The sequence below is a fragment of the Notolepis coatsorum genome, assembly GCF_963971535.1.
Source record: "Notolepis coatsorum genome assembly, chromosome: 13".
Classification (NCBI taxonomy): domain Eukaryota; kingdom Metazoa; phylum Chordata; class Actinopteri; order Aulopiformes; family Paralepididae; genus Notolepis; species Notolepis coatsorum.
Genome location: NC_140177.1, coordinates 63,414,500 through 63,430,696, shown reverse-complemented (window position 1 = coordinate 63,430,696; position 16,197 = coordinate 63,414,500). Strand labels below are relative to the sequence as shown.

General features: G+C 49.8%; 1 protein-coding gene across 1 annotated transcript in view; it reads right to left on the bottom strand.

Moving 5' to 3' along the window:
- ctc1 (CTS telomere maintenance complex component 1) overlaps nucleotides 1-16,197 on the bottom strand; it is a 199,952-nt gene that overhangs the window by 5,007 nt on the left and 178,748 nt on the right. Inside the window, exon 21 of the mRNA XM_084327685.1 lies at nucleotides 16,120-16,197. This exon is cut by the window's right edge and continues 79 nt beyond it. Coding sequence (XP_084183811.1) covers nucleotides 16,120-16,197 — 78 coding nt within the window. The remainder of the gene's footprint in view (nucleotides 1-16,119) is intronic.

Below are 16,197 nucleotides of genomic sequence, written 5' to 3'. Positions count from 1 at the left end.
CATCGATTCCCCATGCACAGATTGGCCACAGAGTGTGACGCAACGCACATCCACCCTGGAATGTTCCATTAGAGGGGGTGTTGTGTTGTGAGAATGTGAGCGGCAATCGGAGCATCAACTACTAACAACAGAACAACAAGCAGCCATGCCTAAAAGTTGCTGTGTTGTTAATTGTTCGGCCAACAGAAAAGACAATCCGGAGATTCGCTTTTCTGTAATCCCTAGTAGGCAGAAAGAGGAAGAAAGGTGACTATGGCTCCTGGCTATTAAAAGAGAGGACACAGAGGGGAAACTTTGGGATCCTGACAGCAAACATGTGTATGTCTGCGGCCGACACTTCATCACTGGTAACGTTACGTCTATTCTACATTTTATAATTACCAAAATTACTAAATAATACTAATAAATCAGTCGATCGAAAAACGAATTCAGTCAGTGTAATACATATGTAATGAACGAGATGTAGGCATGTACACAGTAGCAAACATGTTTATCTGTATGTCATGTATGTCATAAATGTCATTATGAATTGAAAATGGGGGACCCTGATGTAAACAAGACGAAGGTCTTTCTCTGGTCTGCATCCCCTTAACAATTGTGTGTATTGAGCCGTACTGTATTGTACCCATTCTGCAATCTGTTAAATAAAGTTATCAATCAATCAACATAACATTGTGACGCCATCAACCAGTGATGCTATGGTAGTTTATCCTCCTGAGACAGAGCAATGCATTTTTGTACACTGTAGTGCACATTAGGTTTAGCTTGATTTTAGGTGCTTTGTGGTTAAATCTTTGCCTTTTTCATTTCAGGATTTCATGTAAGGGATCCCAAACACCCTGATTTCACCCCCTCTATATTCCCCCATCGCCATGGTTCAGGGGGGATGGAGAAGATAAGGCGGTTTCACAATGCCCAAAGAAGAGCGGAGAGCCCCATCAAACCAGATCATCCTGCACACTATGTTCATCATGACCATATCTATAATCTTTCTCCTGAAGATTATGCACCCAATCAGGAGCAAGATGAGGCCAGGAGAGAGCGAGGTAAATTAGTCAAATGTGTTGGCATTCTGTACAAAACAAGGGAGCTGTTAAATCAGAAATGTTTGCATATGAGGCGGTTAGGTGGCGTAGCGGAGATTGCGTTCGTCACCAACACCGAAGCTGTGAGCTGTTCGAATCCAGCTCACAGCTCCGGGGTTGTCACCAGCTTGGCTGGCCGTTCACACTAATACAATTGGCTGTATTAGAGGGTGGGAGAAGCTGGCGGGGTGGGTCCGGGTCGTTGTAAACAGCGACTCCTACAGTTCGGTCGGGGCGCCTGCTAAGCGCGGATAGGACCTGAGTGGGATAGTGTGATCCTTCCACACGCTACGCCCTCTCAGGGAGGATCCGCGCTGCCAGGTGAAAAGAAGCGGTTGATTGGCTGGACGTGTGTCTGACTGTGGGGGGTAAGTGTGCAGCGACCAGGAAGGGGTTGGGAATTGGCATAACGACTAACATTGGGATGGGAGAAAATCGGAGGAAAATGGAGGGGAAAAAAATATATATATATTGCATTTTTCACTTGTTGTGCCATACATGTCATATTGTGTTGAGGTCTGTCTGGGGGAATGTTTATAAAACAAATATAGATCCTATTATTAAACTAATGAACATTCATTCATTCAGATGAGGCCATGAGAGAGAGAGATGAGGCCAGCAGAGAGAGAGATGAGGCCAGGAGAGAGAGAGATGAGGCCAGGAGAGAGAGAGATGAGGCCAGCAGAGAGAAAGATGAGGCCAGCAGAGAGAGATGAGGCCAGGAGAGAGAGAGATGAGGCCAGGAGAGAGAGAGAGAGAGAGATGAGGCATGGAGAGAGAGAGATGAGGCCAGCAGAGAGAGAGATGAGGCCAGCAGAGAGAGAGATGAGGCCAGGAGAGAGAGATGAGGCCAGGAGAGAGAGAGAGATGAGGCCAGGAGAGAGAGAGATGAGGCCAGCAGAGAGAGAGATGAGGCCAGGAGAGAGAGAGATGAGGCCAGCAGAGAGAGAGATGAGGCCAGGAGAGAGAGAGATGAGGCCAGCAGAGAGAGAGATGAGGCCAGGAGAGAGAGAGAGATGAGGCCAGGAGAGAGAGAGATGAGACCAGCAGAGAGAGAGATGAGGCCAGCAGAGAGAGAGATGAGGCCAGGAGAGAGAGATGAGGCCAGCAGAGAGAGAGATGAGGCCAGGAGAGAGAGATGAGGCCAGGAGAGAGAGAGATGAAGCCAGGAGAGAGAGATGAGGCCAGGAGAGAGAGAGATGAGGCCAGGAGAGAGAGAGAGATGAGGCCAGGAGAGAGAGATGAGGCCAGGAGAGAGAGAGATGAGGCCAGGAGAGAGAGAGATGAGGCCAGGAGAGAGAGAGAGATGAGGCCAGGAGAGAGAGATGAGGCCAGGAGAGAGAGAGATGAGGCCAGCAGAGAGAGATGAGGCCAGGAGAGAGAGAGATGAGGCCAGCAGAGAGAGATGAGGCCAGGAGAGAGAGAGATGAGGCCAGGAGAGAGAGAGATGAGGCCAGGAGAGAGAGAGAGATGAAGCCAGGAGAGAGAGAGAGATGAGGCCAGGAGAGAGAGAGATGAGGCCAGGAGAGAGAGAGATGAGGCCAGCAGAGAGAGAGATGAGGCCAGCAGAGAGAGAGAGATGAGGCCAGCAGAGAGAGAGAGAGATGAGGCCAGCAGAGAGAGAGATGAGGCCAGGAGAGAGAGAGATGAGGCCAGCAGAGAGAGAGATGAGGCCAGGAGAGAGAGAGATGAGGCCAGGAGAGAGAGAGATGAGGCCAGGAGAGAGAGAGATGAGGCCAGGAGAGAGAGAGATGAGGCCAGGAGAGAGAGAGATGAGGCCGAGAGAGAGAGATGAGGCCAGCAGAGAGAGATGAGGCCAGGAGAGAGAGAGATGAGGCCAGCAGAGAGAGAGATGAGGCCAGGAGAGAGAGAGATGAGGCCAGGAGAGAGAGAGATGAGGCCAGGAGAGAGAGAGATGAGGCCAGGAGAGAGAGAGATGAGGCCAGCAAAGAGAGAGATGAGGCCAGCAGAGAGAGATGAGGCCAGGAGAGAGAGAGAGATGAGGCCAGCAGAGAGAGAGATGAGGCCAGGAGAGAGAGAGATGAGGCCAGCAGAGAGAGAGATGGGGCCAGGAGAGAGAGAGATGAGGCCAGCAGAGAGAGAGATGAGGCCAGGAGAGAGAGAGATGAGGCCAGCAGAGAGAGAGATGAGGCCAGCAGAGAGAGAGATGAGGCCAGGAGAGAGAGAGAGAGATGAGGCCAGCAGAGAGAGAGATGAGGCCAGCAGAGAGAGATGAGGCCAGGAGAGAGAGATGAGGCCAGCAGAGAGAGAGATGAGGCCAGGAGAGAGAGATGAGGCCAGGAGAGAGAGATGAGGCCAGCAGAGAGAGATGAGGCCAGGAGAGAGAGATGAGGCCAGGAGAGAGAGAGATGAGGCCAGGAGAGAGAGATGAGGCCAGGAGAGAGAGAGATGAGGCCAGCAGAGAGAGATGAGGCCAGGAGAGAGAGAGATGAGGCCAGCAGAGAGAGATGAGGCCAGGAGAGAGAGATGAAGCCAGGAGAGAGAGAGATGAGGCCAGGATAGAGAGAGATGAGGCCAGGAGAGAGAGATGAGGCCAGCAGAGAGAGAGATGAGGCCAGCAGAGAGAGAGAGATGAGGCCAGCAGAGAGAGAGAGATGAGGCCAGCAGAGAGAGATATGAGGCCAGCAGAGAGAGAGATGAGGCCAGGAGAGAGAGAGATGAGGCCAGCAGAGAGAGAGATGAGGCCAGGAGAGAGAGAGATGAGGCCAGGAGAGAGAGAAATGAGTCCAGGAGAGAGAGAGATGAGGCCAGGAGAGAGAGAGATGAGGCCAGGAGAGAGAGAGATGAGGCCAGGAGAGAGAGATGAGGCCAGCAGAGAGAGAGATGAGGCCAGGAGAGAGAGAGATGAGGCCAGGAGAGAGAGAGATGAGGCCAGGAGAGAGCGAGATGAGGCCAGGAGAGAGAGAGATGAGGCCAGCAGAGAGAGAGAGATGAGGCCAGGAGAGAGAGAGATGAGGCCAGCAGAGAGAGAGATGAGGCCAGCAGAGAGAGATGAGGCCAGCAGAGAGAGAGATGAGGCCAGCAGAGAGAGAGATGAGGCCAGCAGAGAGAGAGAGATGAGGCCAGGAGAGAGAGATGAGGCCAGCAGAGAGATGAGGCCAGCAGAGAGAGAGATGAGGCCAGGAGAGAGAGATGAGGCCAGCAGAGAGAGAGATGAGGCCAGCAGAGAGAGAGATGAGGCCAGCAGAGAGAGATGAGGCCAGGAGAGAGAGATGAGGCCAGCAGAGAGAGAGATGAGGCCAGCAGAGAGAGAGATGAGGCCAGCAGAGAGAGAGATGAGGCCAGGAGAGAGAGAGATGAGGCCAGCAGAGAGAGAGATGAGGCCAGGAGAGAGAGAGATGAGGCCAGGAGAGAGAGAGATGAGGCCAGGAGAGAGAGAGATGAGGCCAGGAGAGAGAGAGAGATGAGGCCAGGAGAGAGAGAGATGAGGCCAGGAGAGAGAGATGAGGCCAGGAGAGAGAGAGATGAGGCCAGCAGAGAGAGAGATGAGGCCAGGAGAGAGAGAGATGAGGCCAGGAGAGAGAGATGAGGCCAGCAGAGAGAGAGATGAGGCCAGGAGAGAGAGAGATGAGGCCAGGAGAGAGAGAGATGAGGCCAGGAGAGAGCGAGATGAGGCCAGGAGAGAGAGAGATGAGGCCAGCAGAGAGAGAGAGATGAGGCCAGGAGAGAGAGAGATGAGGCCAGCAGAGAGAGAGATGAGGCCAGCAGAGAGAGATGAGGCCAGCAGAGAGAGAGATGAGGCCAGCAGAGAGAGAGATGAGGCCAGCAGAGAGAGAGAGATGAGGCCAGGAGAGAGAGATGAGGCCAGCAGAGAGATGAGGCCAGCAGAGAGAGAGATGAGGCCAGGAGAGAGAGATGAGGCCAGCAGAGAGAGAGATGAGGCCAGCAGAGAGAGAGATGAGGCCAGCAGAGAGAGAGATGAGGCCAGGAGAGAGAGATGAGGCCAGCAGAGAGAGAGATGAGGCCAGCAGAGAGAGAGATGAGGCCAGCAGAGAGAGAGATGAGGCCAGGAGAGAGAGAGATGAGGCCAGCAGAGAGAGAGATGAGGCCAGGAGAGAGAGAGATGAGGCCAGGAGAGAGAGAGATGAGGCCAGGAGAGAGAGAGATGAGGCCAGGAGAGAGAGAGAGATGAGGCCAGCAGAGAGAGAGATGAGGCCAGGAGAGAGAGAGATGAGGCCAGGAGAGAGAGATGAGGCCAGGAGAGAGAGAGATGAGGCCAGCAGAGAGAGAGATGAGGCCAGGAGAGAGAGAGATGAGGCCAGGAGAGAGATGAGGCCAGGAGAGAGAGAGATGAGGCCAGCAGAGAGAGAGATGAGGCCAGGAGAGAGAGATGAGGCCAGGAGAGAGAGAGATGAGGCCAGGAGAGAGAGAGATGAGGCCAGGAGAGAGAGAGAGATGAGGCCAGGAGAGAGAGAGATGAGGCCAGCAGAGAGAGAGATGAGGCCAGGAGAGAGAGATGAGGCCAGCAGAGAGAGAGATGAGGCCAGGAGAGAGAGATGAGGCCAGGAGAGAGAGATGAGGCCAGCAGAGAAAGAGATGAGGCCAGGAGAGAGAGAGATGAGGCCAGGAGAGAGAGAGATGAGGCCAGGAGAGAGAGAGATGAGGCCAGCAGAGAGAGAGAGATGAGGCCAGGAGAGAGAGAGATGAGGCCAGGAGAGAGAGAGAGGAGGCCAGCAGAGAGAGAGAGATGAGGCCAGGAGAGAGAGAGATGAGGCCAGGAGAGAGAGATGAGGCCAGGAGAGAGAGATGAGGCCAGAAAAGAGAGAGATGAGGCCAGGAGAGAGAGATGAGGCCAGCAGAGAGAGATGAGGCCAGCAGAGAGAGAGATGAGGCCAGGAGAGAGAGAGATGAGGCCAGCAGAGAGAGAGATGAGGCCAGGAGAGAGAGATGAGGCCAGCAGAGAGAGAGATGAGGCCAGGAGAGAGAGAGATGAGGCCAGCAGAGAGAGAGATGAGGCCAGGAGAGAGAGATGAGGCCAGGAGAGAGAGATGAGGCCAGGAGAGAGAGAGATGAGGCCAGGAGAGAGAGAGATGAGGCCAGGAGAGAGAGAGATGAGGCCAGCAGAGAGAGAGATGAGGCCAGGAGAGAGAGAGATGAGGCCAGGAGAGAGAGAGATGAGGCCAGGAGAGAGAGAGATGAGGCCAGCAGAGAGAGAGATGAGGCCAGGAGAGAGAGAGATGAGGCCAGGAGAGAGAGAGATGAGGCCAGCAGAGAGAGAGATGAGGCCAGGAGAGAGAGAGATGAGGCCAGCAGAGAGAGATGAGGCCAGGAGAGAGAGATGAGGCCAGGAGAGAGAGAGATGAGGCCAGCAGAGAGAGATGAAGCCAGCAGAGAGAGAGATGAGGCCAGGAGAGAGAGATGAGGCCAGGAGAGAGAGATGAGGCCAGGAGAGAGAGAGAGATGAGGCCAGGAGAGAGAGAGATGAGGCCAGGAGAGAGAGAGATGAGGCCAGGAGAGAGAGAGATGAGGCCAGGAGAGAGAGAGATGAGGCCAGCAGAGAGAGAGATGAGGACAGCAGAGAGAGAGATGAGGCCAGGAGAGAGAGAGATGAGGCCAGCAGAGAGAGATGAGGCCAGCAGAGAGAGAGATGAGGCCAGCAGAGAGAGAGATGAGGCCAGGAGAGAGAGAGATGAGGCCAGGAGAGAGAGAGATGAGGCCAGGAGAGAGAGAGATGAGGCCAGCAGAGAGAGATGAGGCCAGGAGAGAGAGAGATGAGGCCAGGAGAGAGAGATGAGGCCAGCAGAGAGAGATGAAGCCAGCAGAGAGAGAGATGAGGCCAGGAGAGAGAGATGAGGTCAGGAGAGAGAGATGAGGCCAGGAGAGAGAGAGAGATGAGGCCAGGAGATAGAGAGATGAGGCCAGGAGAGAGAGAGATGAGGCCAGCAGAGAGAGAGATGAGGCCAGGAGAGAGAGAGATGAGGCCAGGAGAGAGAGAGATGAGGCCAGGAGAGAGAGAGATGAGGCCAGCAGAGAGAGAGATGAGGCCAGGAGAGAGAGAGATGAGGCCAGGAGAGAGAGATGAGGCCAGCAGAGAGAGAGATGAGGCCAGGAGAGAGAGAGATGAGGCCAGGAGAGAGAGAGATGAGGCCAGGAGAGAGAGATGAGGCCAGGAGAGAGAGAGATGAGGCCAGGAGAGAGAGAGATGAGGCCAGGAGAGAGAGATGAGGCCAGGAGAGAGAGAGATGAGGCCAGGAGAGAGAGAGATGAGGCCAGGAGATAGAGAGATGAGGCCAGGAGAGAGAGAGATGAGGCCAGGAGAGAGAGAGATGAGGCCAGCAGAGAGAGAGATGAGGCCAGCAGAGAGAGAGATGAGGCCAGGAGAGAGAGAGATGAGGCCAGGAGAGAGAGAGATGAGGCCAGGAGAGAGAGAGATGAGGCCAGGAGAGAGAGAGATGAGGCCAGGAGAGAGAGAGATGAGGCCAGGAGAGAGAGATGAGGCCAGCAGAGAGAGAGATGAGGCCAGGAGAGAGAGAGAGGAGGCCAGGAGAGAGAGAGATGAGGCCAGGAGAGAGAGAGGAGGCCAGCAGAGAGAGATGAAGCCAGCAGAGAGAGAGATGAGGCCAGGAGAGAGAGATGAGGCCAGGAGAGAGAGAGATGAGGCCAGCAGAGAGAGAGATGAGGCCAGCAGAGAGAGAGATGAGGCCAGGAGAGAGAGAGATGAGGCCAGGAGAGAGAGAGATGAGGCCAGCAGAGAGAGAGATGAGGCCAGCAGAGAGAGAGATGAGGCCAGCAGAGAGAGAGAGATGAGGCCAGGAGAGAGAGAGATAAGGCCAGGAGAGAGAGATGAGGCCAGGAGAGAGAGAGATGAGGCCAGCAGAGAGAGATGAGGCCAGGAGAGAGAGAGATGAGGCCAGGAGAGAGAGAGATGAGGCCAGGAGAGAGAGATGAGGCCAGCAGAGAGAGAGATGAGGCCAGGAGAGAGAGAGATGAGGACAGGAGAGAGAGAGATGAGGCCAGGAGAGAGAGAGATGAGGCCAGGAGAGAGAGAGAGATGAGGCCAGGAGAGAGAGAGATGAGGCCAGGAGAGAGAGATGAAGCCAGGAGAGAGAGAGATGAGGCCAGGAGAGAGAGAGATGAGGCCAGGAGAGAGAGAGATGAGGCCAGGAGAGAGAGAGATGAGGCCAGCAGAGAGAGAGATGAGGCCAGCAGAGAGAGAGATGAGGCCAGCAGAGAGAGAGATGAGGCCAGGAGAGAGAGAGATGAGGCCAGGATAGAGAGAGAGATGAGGCCAGGAGAGAGAGAGATGAGGCCAGGAGAGAGAGAGATGAGGCCAGGAGAGAGAGAGATGAGGCCAGCAGAGAGAGAGATGAGGCCAGCAGAGAGAGAGATGAGGCCAGGAGAGAGAGAGATGAGGCCAGGAGAGAGAGAGATGAGGCCAGGAGAGAGAGAGAGATGAGGCCAGCAGAGAGAGATGAGGCCAGGAGAGAGAGAGATGAGGCCAGGAGAGAGAGATGAGGCCAGGAGAGAGAGAGATGAGGCCAGCAGAGAGAGAGATGAGGCCAGGAGAGAGAGATGAGGCCAGGAGAGAGAGAGATGAGGCCAGGAGAGAGAGATGAGGCCAGCAGAGAGAGAGATGAGGCCAGGAGAGAGAGAGATGAGGCCAGGAGAGAGAGAGAGATGAGGCCAGGAGAGAGAGATGAGGCCAGGAGAGAGAGAGAGATGAGGCCAGGAGAGAGAGAGATAAGGCCAGGAGAGAGAGATGAGGCCAGGAGAGAGAGAGATGAGGCCAGCAGAGAGAGATGAGGCCAGGAGAGAGAGAGATGAGGCCAGGAGAGAGAGAGATGAGGCCAGGAGAGAGAGATGAGGCCAGCAGAGAGAGAGATGAGGCCAGGAGAGAGAGAGATGAGGACAGGAGAGAGAGAGATGAGGCCAGGAGAGAGAGAGATGAGGCCAGGAGAGAGAGAGAGATGAGGCCAGGAGAGAGAGAGATGAGGCCAGGAGAGAGAGATGAAGCCAGGAGAGAGAGAGATGAGGCCAGGAGAGAGAGAGATGAGGCCAGGAGAGAGAGAGATGAGGCCAGGAGAGAGAGAGATGAGGCCAGCAGAGAGAGAGATGAGGCCAGCAGAGAGAGAGATGAGGCCAGCAGAGAGAGAGATGAGGCCAGGAGAGAGAGAGATGAGGCCAGGATAGAGAGAGAAATGAGGCCAGGAGAGAGAGATGAGGCCAGGAGAGAGAGAGATGAGGCCAGGAGAGAGAGAGATGAGGCCAGCAGAGAGAGAGATGAGGCCAGCAGAGAGAGATGAGGCCAGGAGAGAGAGAGATGAGGCCAGGAGAGAGAGAGATGAGGCCAGGAGAGAGAGAGAGATGAGGCCAGCAGAGAGAGATGAGGCCAGGAGAGAGAGAGATGAGGCCAGGAGAGAGAGATGAGGCCAGGAGAGAGAGAGATGAGGCCAGCAGAGAGAGAGATGAGGCCAGGAGAGAGAGATGAGGCCAGGAGAGAGAGAGATGAGGCCAGGAGAGAGAGAGAGAGAGCGAGATGCTGCGCTGGAGAACTGGTCCAAAGAGCGATTGTCCGCAGATGCTTTCCGAGGGAATGACTGTTACGGACTCTGTCCTTATTTCATTATGTATGCATGTAATATTGTATTGTATGGGTTATTATATATATATATGATATGTTTTATGTATGTAGGCAGGTTGTAGTGTTGTTTTCTTGTCTCCCCCCCCTATATAATCTATCTACCTCTCAGAGTCAATCACCATTCCATTCCACTCCAACCAACAGAAGAAGCAGCAGCAACCACAGCTGAGGCTCATCAGCCTAATTGGCCTCCACATCCCTTCATATAATCCCTGTGTATGCATTGTTAGCTAGAGCTCTGTCGGTGTATGTGGGTAATTATATCTGGTGGTGTTGTGGTAGAGCTCTCATTTTTTTTGTGTATGAGCTAGTTAAAGCTCTGTTGAGCCCATGTTTGGTGCATGAGCTAGTTAAAGCTCTGTTGAGCTCATGTTTTGGTGCATGAGCTAGTTAAAGCTCTGTTGAGCTGTTGTTTGTGTGAGAGCTGGTCAAGGCTCTGGTTTTCTAGCAATTCCCTATAGTATTGTACCGTTTTGTGATCCTGCCTGTTGTACATTTCTGTTTTACCCATAACCTGTTTCTGTATTTATGTATTCCTCGTCACCCAGCTTATGGTGATTGTTTTTCTTATATATATTAACCTTTTGTTTCGCACACAGGGACATTGAGGGCAGTGAAGATACCCTGGGGTCTACATCTGCATCACGTAGGAGAACTACTGTTAAAGACACCAGCTTAGAGTGAGCACCACCTCCTGTACTTTGGGGCGTCCGCGCCTGTAAAGGGGGGGGGGCTTTTGTTTCATTTTGATATTATTTGGTGTTCACTGGTAGGTCCTCTTTGCTCTCTGTGTTGCTGATCTCATTTATGTAAAATAAATATTGTTATTTTACAATCTGTCTATGGTGTTTTGTGTCACTGCATCCTCACCTATCCTGTCTGTGGCCTAGTGTTGCGTCTCCCCACGGGGGCACGTAACAATGACACAAAGTGCAAGGTCATGACTGGCCTTACTTGGAATGGGTTCAGTGCTCTCTATCAGTACCTGAATCAATTCATCACATCCTCTAATTCCAAACATTTGCGACTATCAACAGAAGACCAGCTAGTCCTATGTTATTTAAGCTGCGGTTGAATCCACCACTTTCTTTGCTGAGCCAAGTTCTTGGAGTAGGGCAGTCAACGGTGCGGGGCATCTTTCAGCGTTGGCTGAATCTCCTCCATGCCAAAATTAGCTTCCTGATACACTGGCCCGACCGAGACATCATCAGAGACGCCACCCCCCCATCAATGAAAGCCAAATTTCCCCGCCTGACTTCAATTATTGACTGTTTTGAAATTCGAATGGATCACCCTAAGCCCCTCAAAGCCAGAGCTAAATGTTACTCCTCCTACAAAAAGTGGACCACTGTGAAGTACTTCATTGCATGTAGTCCTGCAGGCAGCATCACCTTCCTCTCCAAAGGCTGGGGTGGGAGAGCCTCTGATGTTAAGATCGTGAGGGAGTCTGGCTTCCTCTCACCTCTGTACCACCAACCAGGGGACCAGGTAATGTTGCTTTCTACACACAGTATTCATGATCATTATGAATGGTTTAAATGCTTTTGTACTCATGATCAGTTTTAATTTAATCTGTTGTTTTTTTGGAACTGTACATAGCCATTTTGTTATTTACATTTTATATAGTATAATATCTACATCCTGTTATCTGCACTGCACACTTTTTAGAACTATATAGTCATCTTTATTTTAGTCAAACTGCTATGGTTGAAGAACCACAACAAATAGAATTTCACTCTTTCTTGCTGTAAGGTACTGAAATACGTGACAATAAAGGAACCTGAATCTGTACTATAAACACTTAACAATACCTTCGACACATTACTTGTTTCAGATCTTGGCAGATAGAGGATTCACGTTAGAGGACGACTTCTCTCTGCTTGGCGCCACAATCTACACTCCAGCATTCACTCGTGGCAGGAAGCAACTCCCCGCAAAAGATGTCGAGGAGTCAAGAATGAAGTCGAGGATCCGGATCCACATTGGTAAGTTAATTTATTAGTCTATTAGGTAATTTTTCTATAATGAAGTATGGAAATACAGAAGCTGATTTATAAAAAATACAATATATATATTTATATATAAACTATAGTATAGGGGTAAGAGGTTAGAGGTAAGAGGTTGAATAATAAACATGTTTTTAATTGTATTTCACAGAACGTGTGATTGGCATCCTCAAGACCAGGTTCCGCATTTTGGACGGGCCACTCCCAGTGCTGTCTGTGAAGACGCTGCAGGATGAGATTGAACACAATGATTTAGCAAATGTGGATAAAATAGTCTGTGTCTGTGCTGCCTTGGTTAACATGTCAGGCAGTGTTGTCTTCAACAAGGACCGACAGGGGGATGTTCGACATTCTTAGACAATTGATTGATTGATTGAAAACCTTATTAACAGATTGCAGAATGGGTACAATACAGTTTTGTAAGGCTAGGCAGTGATCTTTAACCCCCCCCCCCCAGCTAAATGGGGAAAGGGGAATCGTATACGTTTCACTATTATGTAGTTAATCACTTGAAGTTACCCCAATGAGGAAATTACAGAATTGTTATCTAAAATTTATATATTTGGGATTTCAATATTTTCCAATAACCAGTAATGTCTGCCAGTATCTAGCCTTATGTTCTTGAGACAATAGGAAAAATAACCCAGACTCTTACTTACAAATATCTCTCATTTTAAAATGTCTATTTTTTTTTTTTTTTTTTTTATTTCTAAAAGTTTAAACCTGATTCCACTCCAAAGAGCACCAGTTGGACATTTACCGGGGCCAGTTTCGAATTGCAGCCACCCGTAGGTGCTCTTTAAGAGCGGTTTTGAAGGAGGGTAGGGATTCACATTATTTTACGGCTGTGGGTAGGGCGTTCCACATTGTTGTGGCATAATTGCGAAACGTGTTTAGTCCCTTGTTTGAGCCGAATCTGGGTTGAACATGATTTGTGGAACTCCCTCTAGTGTTGTGGTCGTGGAATTCATTGACCTTTGGGAAATATTTTGACATGTACATGGGTATCTTAGTGGTGTAGTGTATCTTGTAGAGGCCCATTGCAAGTTGCTGTACTTTGTCGTCTACTCTAAGCCATCCTAGGTTGTCAAAGTGGGCAGGGGTGAGGTGGGTTCTAGGAGTCAGGTCAAGCAGTAGTCTGACCAGTTTGTTTTGAGATGTTTGTAATTTAGTTTTTAGCGCCTTTGAGGTGCTTTGGTACCATGAGGTGCAAGCATAGTCGTAGTACCCTTGAATGAGTGCTCCTGCCAGAGTCTATATGTGAAAGCGTCCTTAGAGTCTTCAGGGTATTCTTGTTTACCAGAGAGGAGATCCGGTACAAGAATCGAGTTCGTTGGTTGACTTTTTTATTACATTGGATGCCATTTTGTCACAGGAAAGATTAGTCTCTAGGATGGAACCCAGGTAGGTTCCATCCTAGACTAGATTCTGAGTGGTTCTCCTGCCCCTCTGGGGAGATGGCCCTGAGCCATCATCTTGTATTCCATCCTGTATACCAGCCCTTCTATTCCCATGCTTCTTTGTTCTAGTTCTAATCATTACTTTAAACTTTAAAATGTTCTTATATACTTTGGTTCTATTGCAACAATTAGTTCTACCCCAGGTAGGGGTATCTACAATTTTTTTAGTGTTAGTTCCTGCACTTTGAGTGCCAACAGTTTGGTACTATTTTCTTATTTTTTTTACCCTTGATTAAATCCCTTTAAATCCTCTTTGAAATCTTGTAAATGATTCTCCCTTATTTTCTATTGTCTACCTCACTGCAGTGTTCTCCGCCTAGCACGGTCTCAGGGCTCCACGTCTTGTTCCTGTGAATTCAGATGAAGAGTAGACATTTAAATAAATTGTAAAAAAAAAAATTAGGAAACAGCACACACCACCAAACCTTGTTAAACCCAAGCTCTTAGATCTTAAATATAAGGAATGTGTGAACCAGTGCATTTTACCTGTAGCTCTGGAACCTGAGGTGAGTGTCCCACCAGCCGAGGGTGAATATGCCGGGCCCAGAAACGGCTTATGGAGTCCACTGCTTCACTAATGAAATGTTCATCCCGACGGACTCTGAAAATGACAGTATGTCTCGGGGTCCAAGTAACAAAGTCGGCATACTGTGTTCTGCAAACAAACATCTGCAACTGAACCTGTGATTAAAAAAAGTAGTAGAAATTTAGCCACAATGACACACAAGGAGAACAGAGCATTAACTATTATGTGTAAGAATCTTTACTGTATTACCTGTGTGTAGTAGATGTGGTTCTTCCTCAGTGTCAACAAAGTGTCTAGATGGCCGGTCTTGTCTTTAGGCCAATCTTCTGGAGCAACATCAACCCATTTCAAGGGACACTTCACCTCCACTACTCCTCTCCCACAGCACTCACAGGACACATATGTATCACAACTGACACCGATATAGGGCCTGTCTATTGACACACGCCAGCTCTTTGAGTTCAGGTTTGTGTGGACCTTGTGAATTTCGTCTGTAGTCTTAATGCAGGTTTGGGCTGTGGACCCTTCCAGGGACAGTGTATTAATAAATAGCTATGGCATCTCGTTCATGCTCCCTACCCCAGACAATTCCAGGAGCCATGAGTCTGTTTTTAGTTGAACCTTTTTCCAGAATGTCTCTCACCAGTGTTGCAGACGGTGTGTCGGTGGATGTGTGCAGTACTCTGTGAGCTGATGTTCCTGTCACCCTTCCCACCCTCTCTTGGTGCCATGCAGCACATTGTGCCCGATCCAAGGTTGCCTCTTCTATGGCCTCTACTTGCTCCTCAGTGATGGAAAGATCTGTGAACCATGGTGTTGGCCTGAATGGTGCCGAAAACCCTTGGAAGGTGCTTAGACCTACAGGGAGATCTCCAGTCGCAGCCAACAGGTGAAGGAACTGCTCTTGTTGCTGTGGGTTGGCGACTGGAATTGGGCCTTTCCGTGCCCTGCCTCCCGTACTCTTTGCCTTGTCAGAATAAAAGTTTATATTTGAAACTCTATCTCCCTCCACCTTTTTGGTGGAGACTTTGTTCCATGCACAGGCTATGCTGGTGGGGGCCACACTGGTATAGCCCAAACGGACCGATGTCTCCGGTTTAAAAAGCAATGCCCCCACATGAGAGCATGTCTCTCAGAGTCTGAAATGGAAGTTACTTTTAACTACAGTAATTTCATTCAATATGTTATATTACGATGTAGAACTCATTACTTTTCTCAACCAAGTGTAGGTGTTATTAATTATAGTATTGTTTGAGTGTCAGCTTACCCTGCCATGCAATCGCAGTGAGCACTTACAATGTCTCCTGTGCTCCTGGCAGCGACCCGTGTATTGTGGGGTTTCTCTGTGACCCTCCAGGATGGCTTCACCTGGGTTCTGAATACTGTCATGTCTTTTTCGGGTTTATAGTGCTACACAATAGATACCCAACCACTCGAAAAAAACTTGTGCGCCTCCAGGGATTTATAGTTTTTCATTTTTGTAGCTGTGTAAACACCTGTATGAGACCATGGAAATTAATGTCAGGTTGAGGCACTGTGCTCAAATAATTTGTAGGCTATGCATGATAGCATATAAATACTTTTATTATCCCAAGGGACATTTGACACTACAAATCGCTCACATTAAACATTTAGACAGAACAAGTCACAAATAAGAATAACAAAACAAAGTGCCTACGATAGAATAAAATATACAGTAAGTGTAATATTGCACAGTGTTGTGCATTTATCATCAGTAGCTTAGGCTACATAGTAGGCTAATGACAGCCTATTCTAGTCTAGCAGGTGCTGGTATAGACGTATAATATATGACATATATGACATATATGACATTTTTTGCCTAGATATACGGTATATCATTACATTACTAGTCTATACCTGGAGACTCAATCAGGTAATTGTAGATGTCGCCATAAGACACGTCTGGCCATTGAGTGGGTTCGTTTTTCCATTCTCCTGTTCTGCTGAAAGGACATTGGCCACCAAAGCAGGCAATTTTGTTCAAATAACAACACTTTTCAGCAGCTGGCAAGGTACTCATATAGCTAGCCATTTTTTAAATATTGTAACCTGCCGCTCACATTCTCACAACACAACACCCCCTCTAATGGAACATTCCAGGGTGGATGTGCGTTGCGTCACACTCTGTGGCCAATCTGCGCATGTGCATGGGGAATCGATGCTTAAAAACGTTCTTTTTCGCTGCCAATTTAGTTCTGATGGATTAGGAATGTCTCGCGCCGTGTTCAGGAGATTCAGGCGCATACAAGTCTATTCGATCATGTCTCTAGCACCCCCACAGCCGTATCTGCAATCACTTAATGTCAAGGCTCTCATCCACATTCATTAATTTGCCCCCCCCGCAATCTCCTCCCCGATTTCAATGTAACGCGGAAGTGTAGTGGTCTATGCTTGGTGGAGAGGAAATTATGTCACTGACCAGACCCCGCCCCCTGGTGTAGACACGAACATGACCCCTGACCCTCAGTGCTCTCTGTAGCCCATCCCACTGGGAATC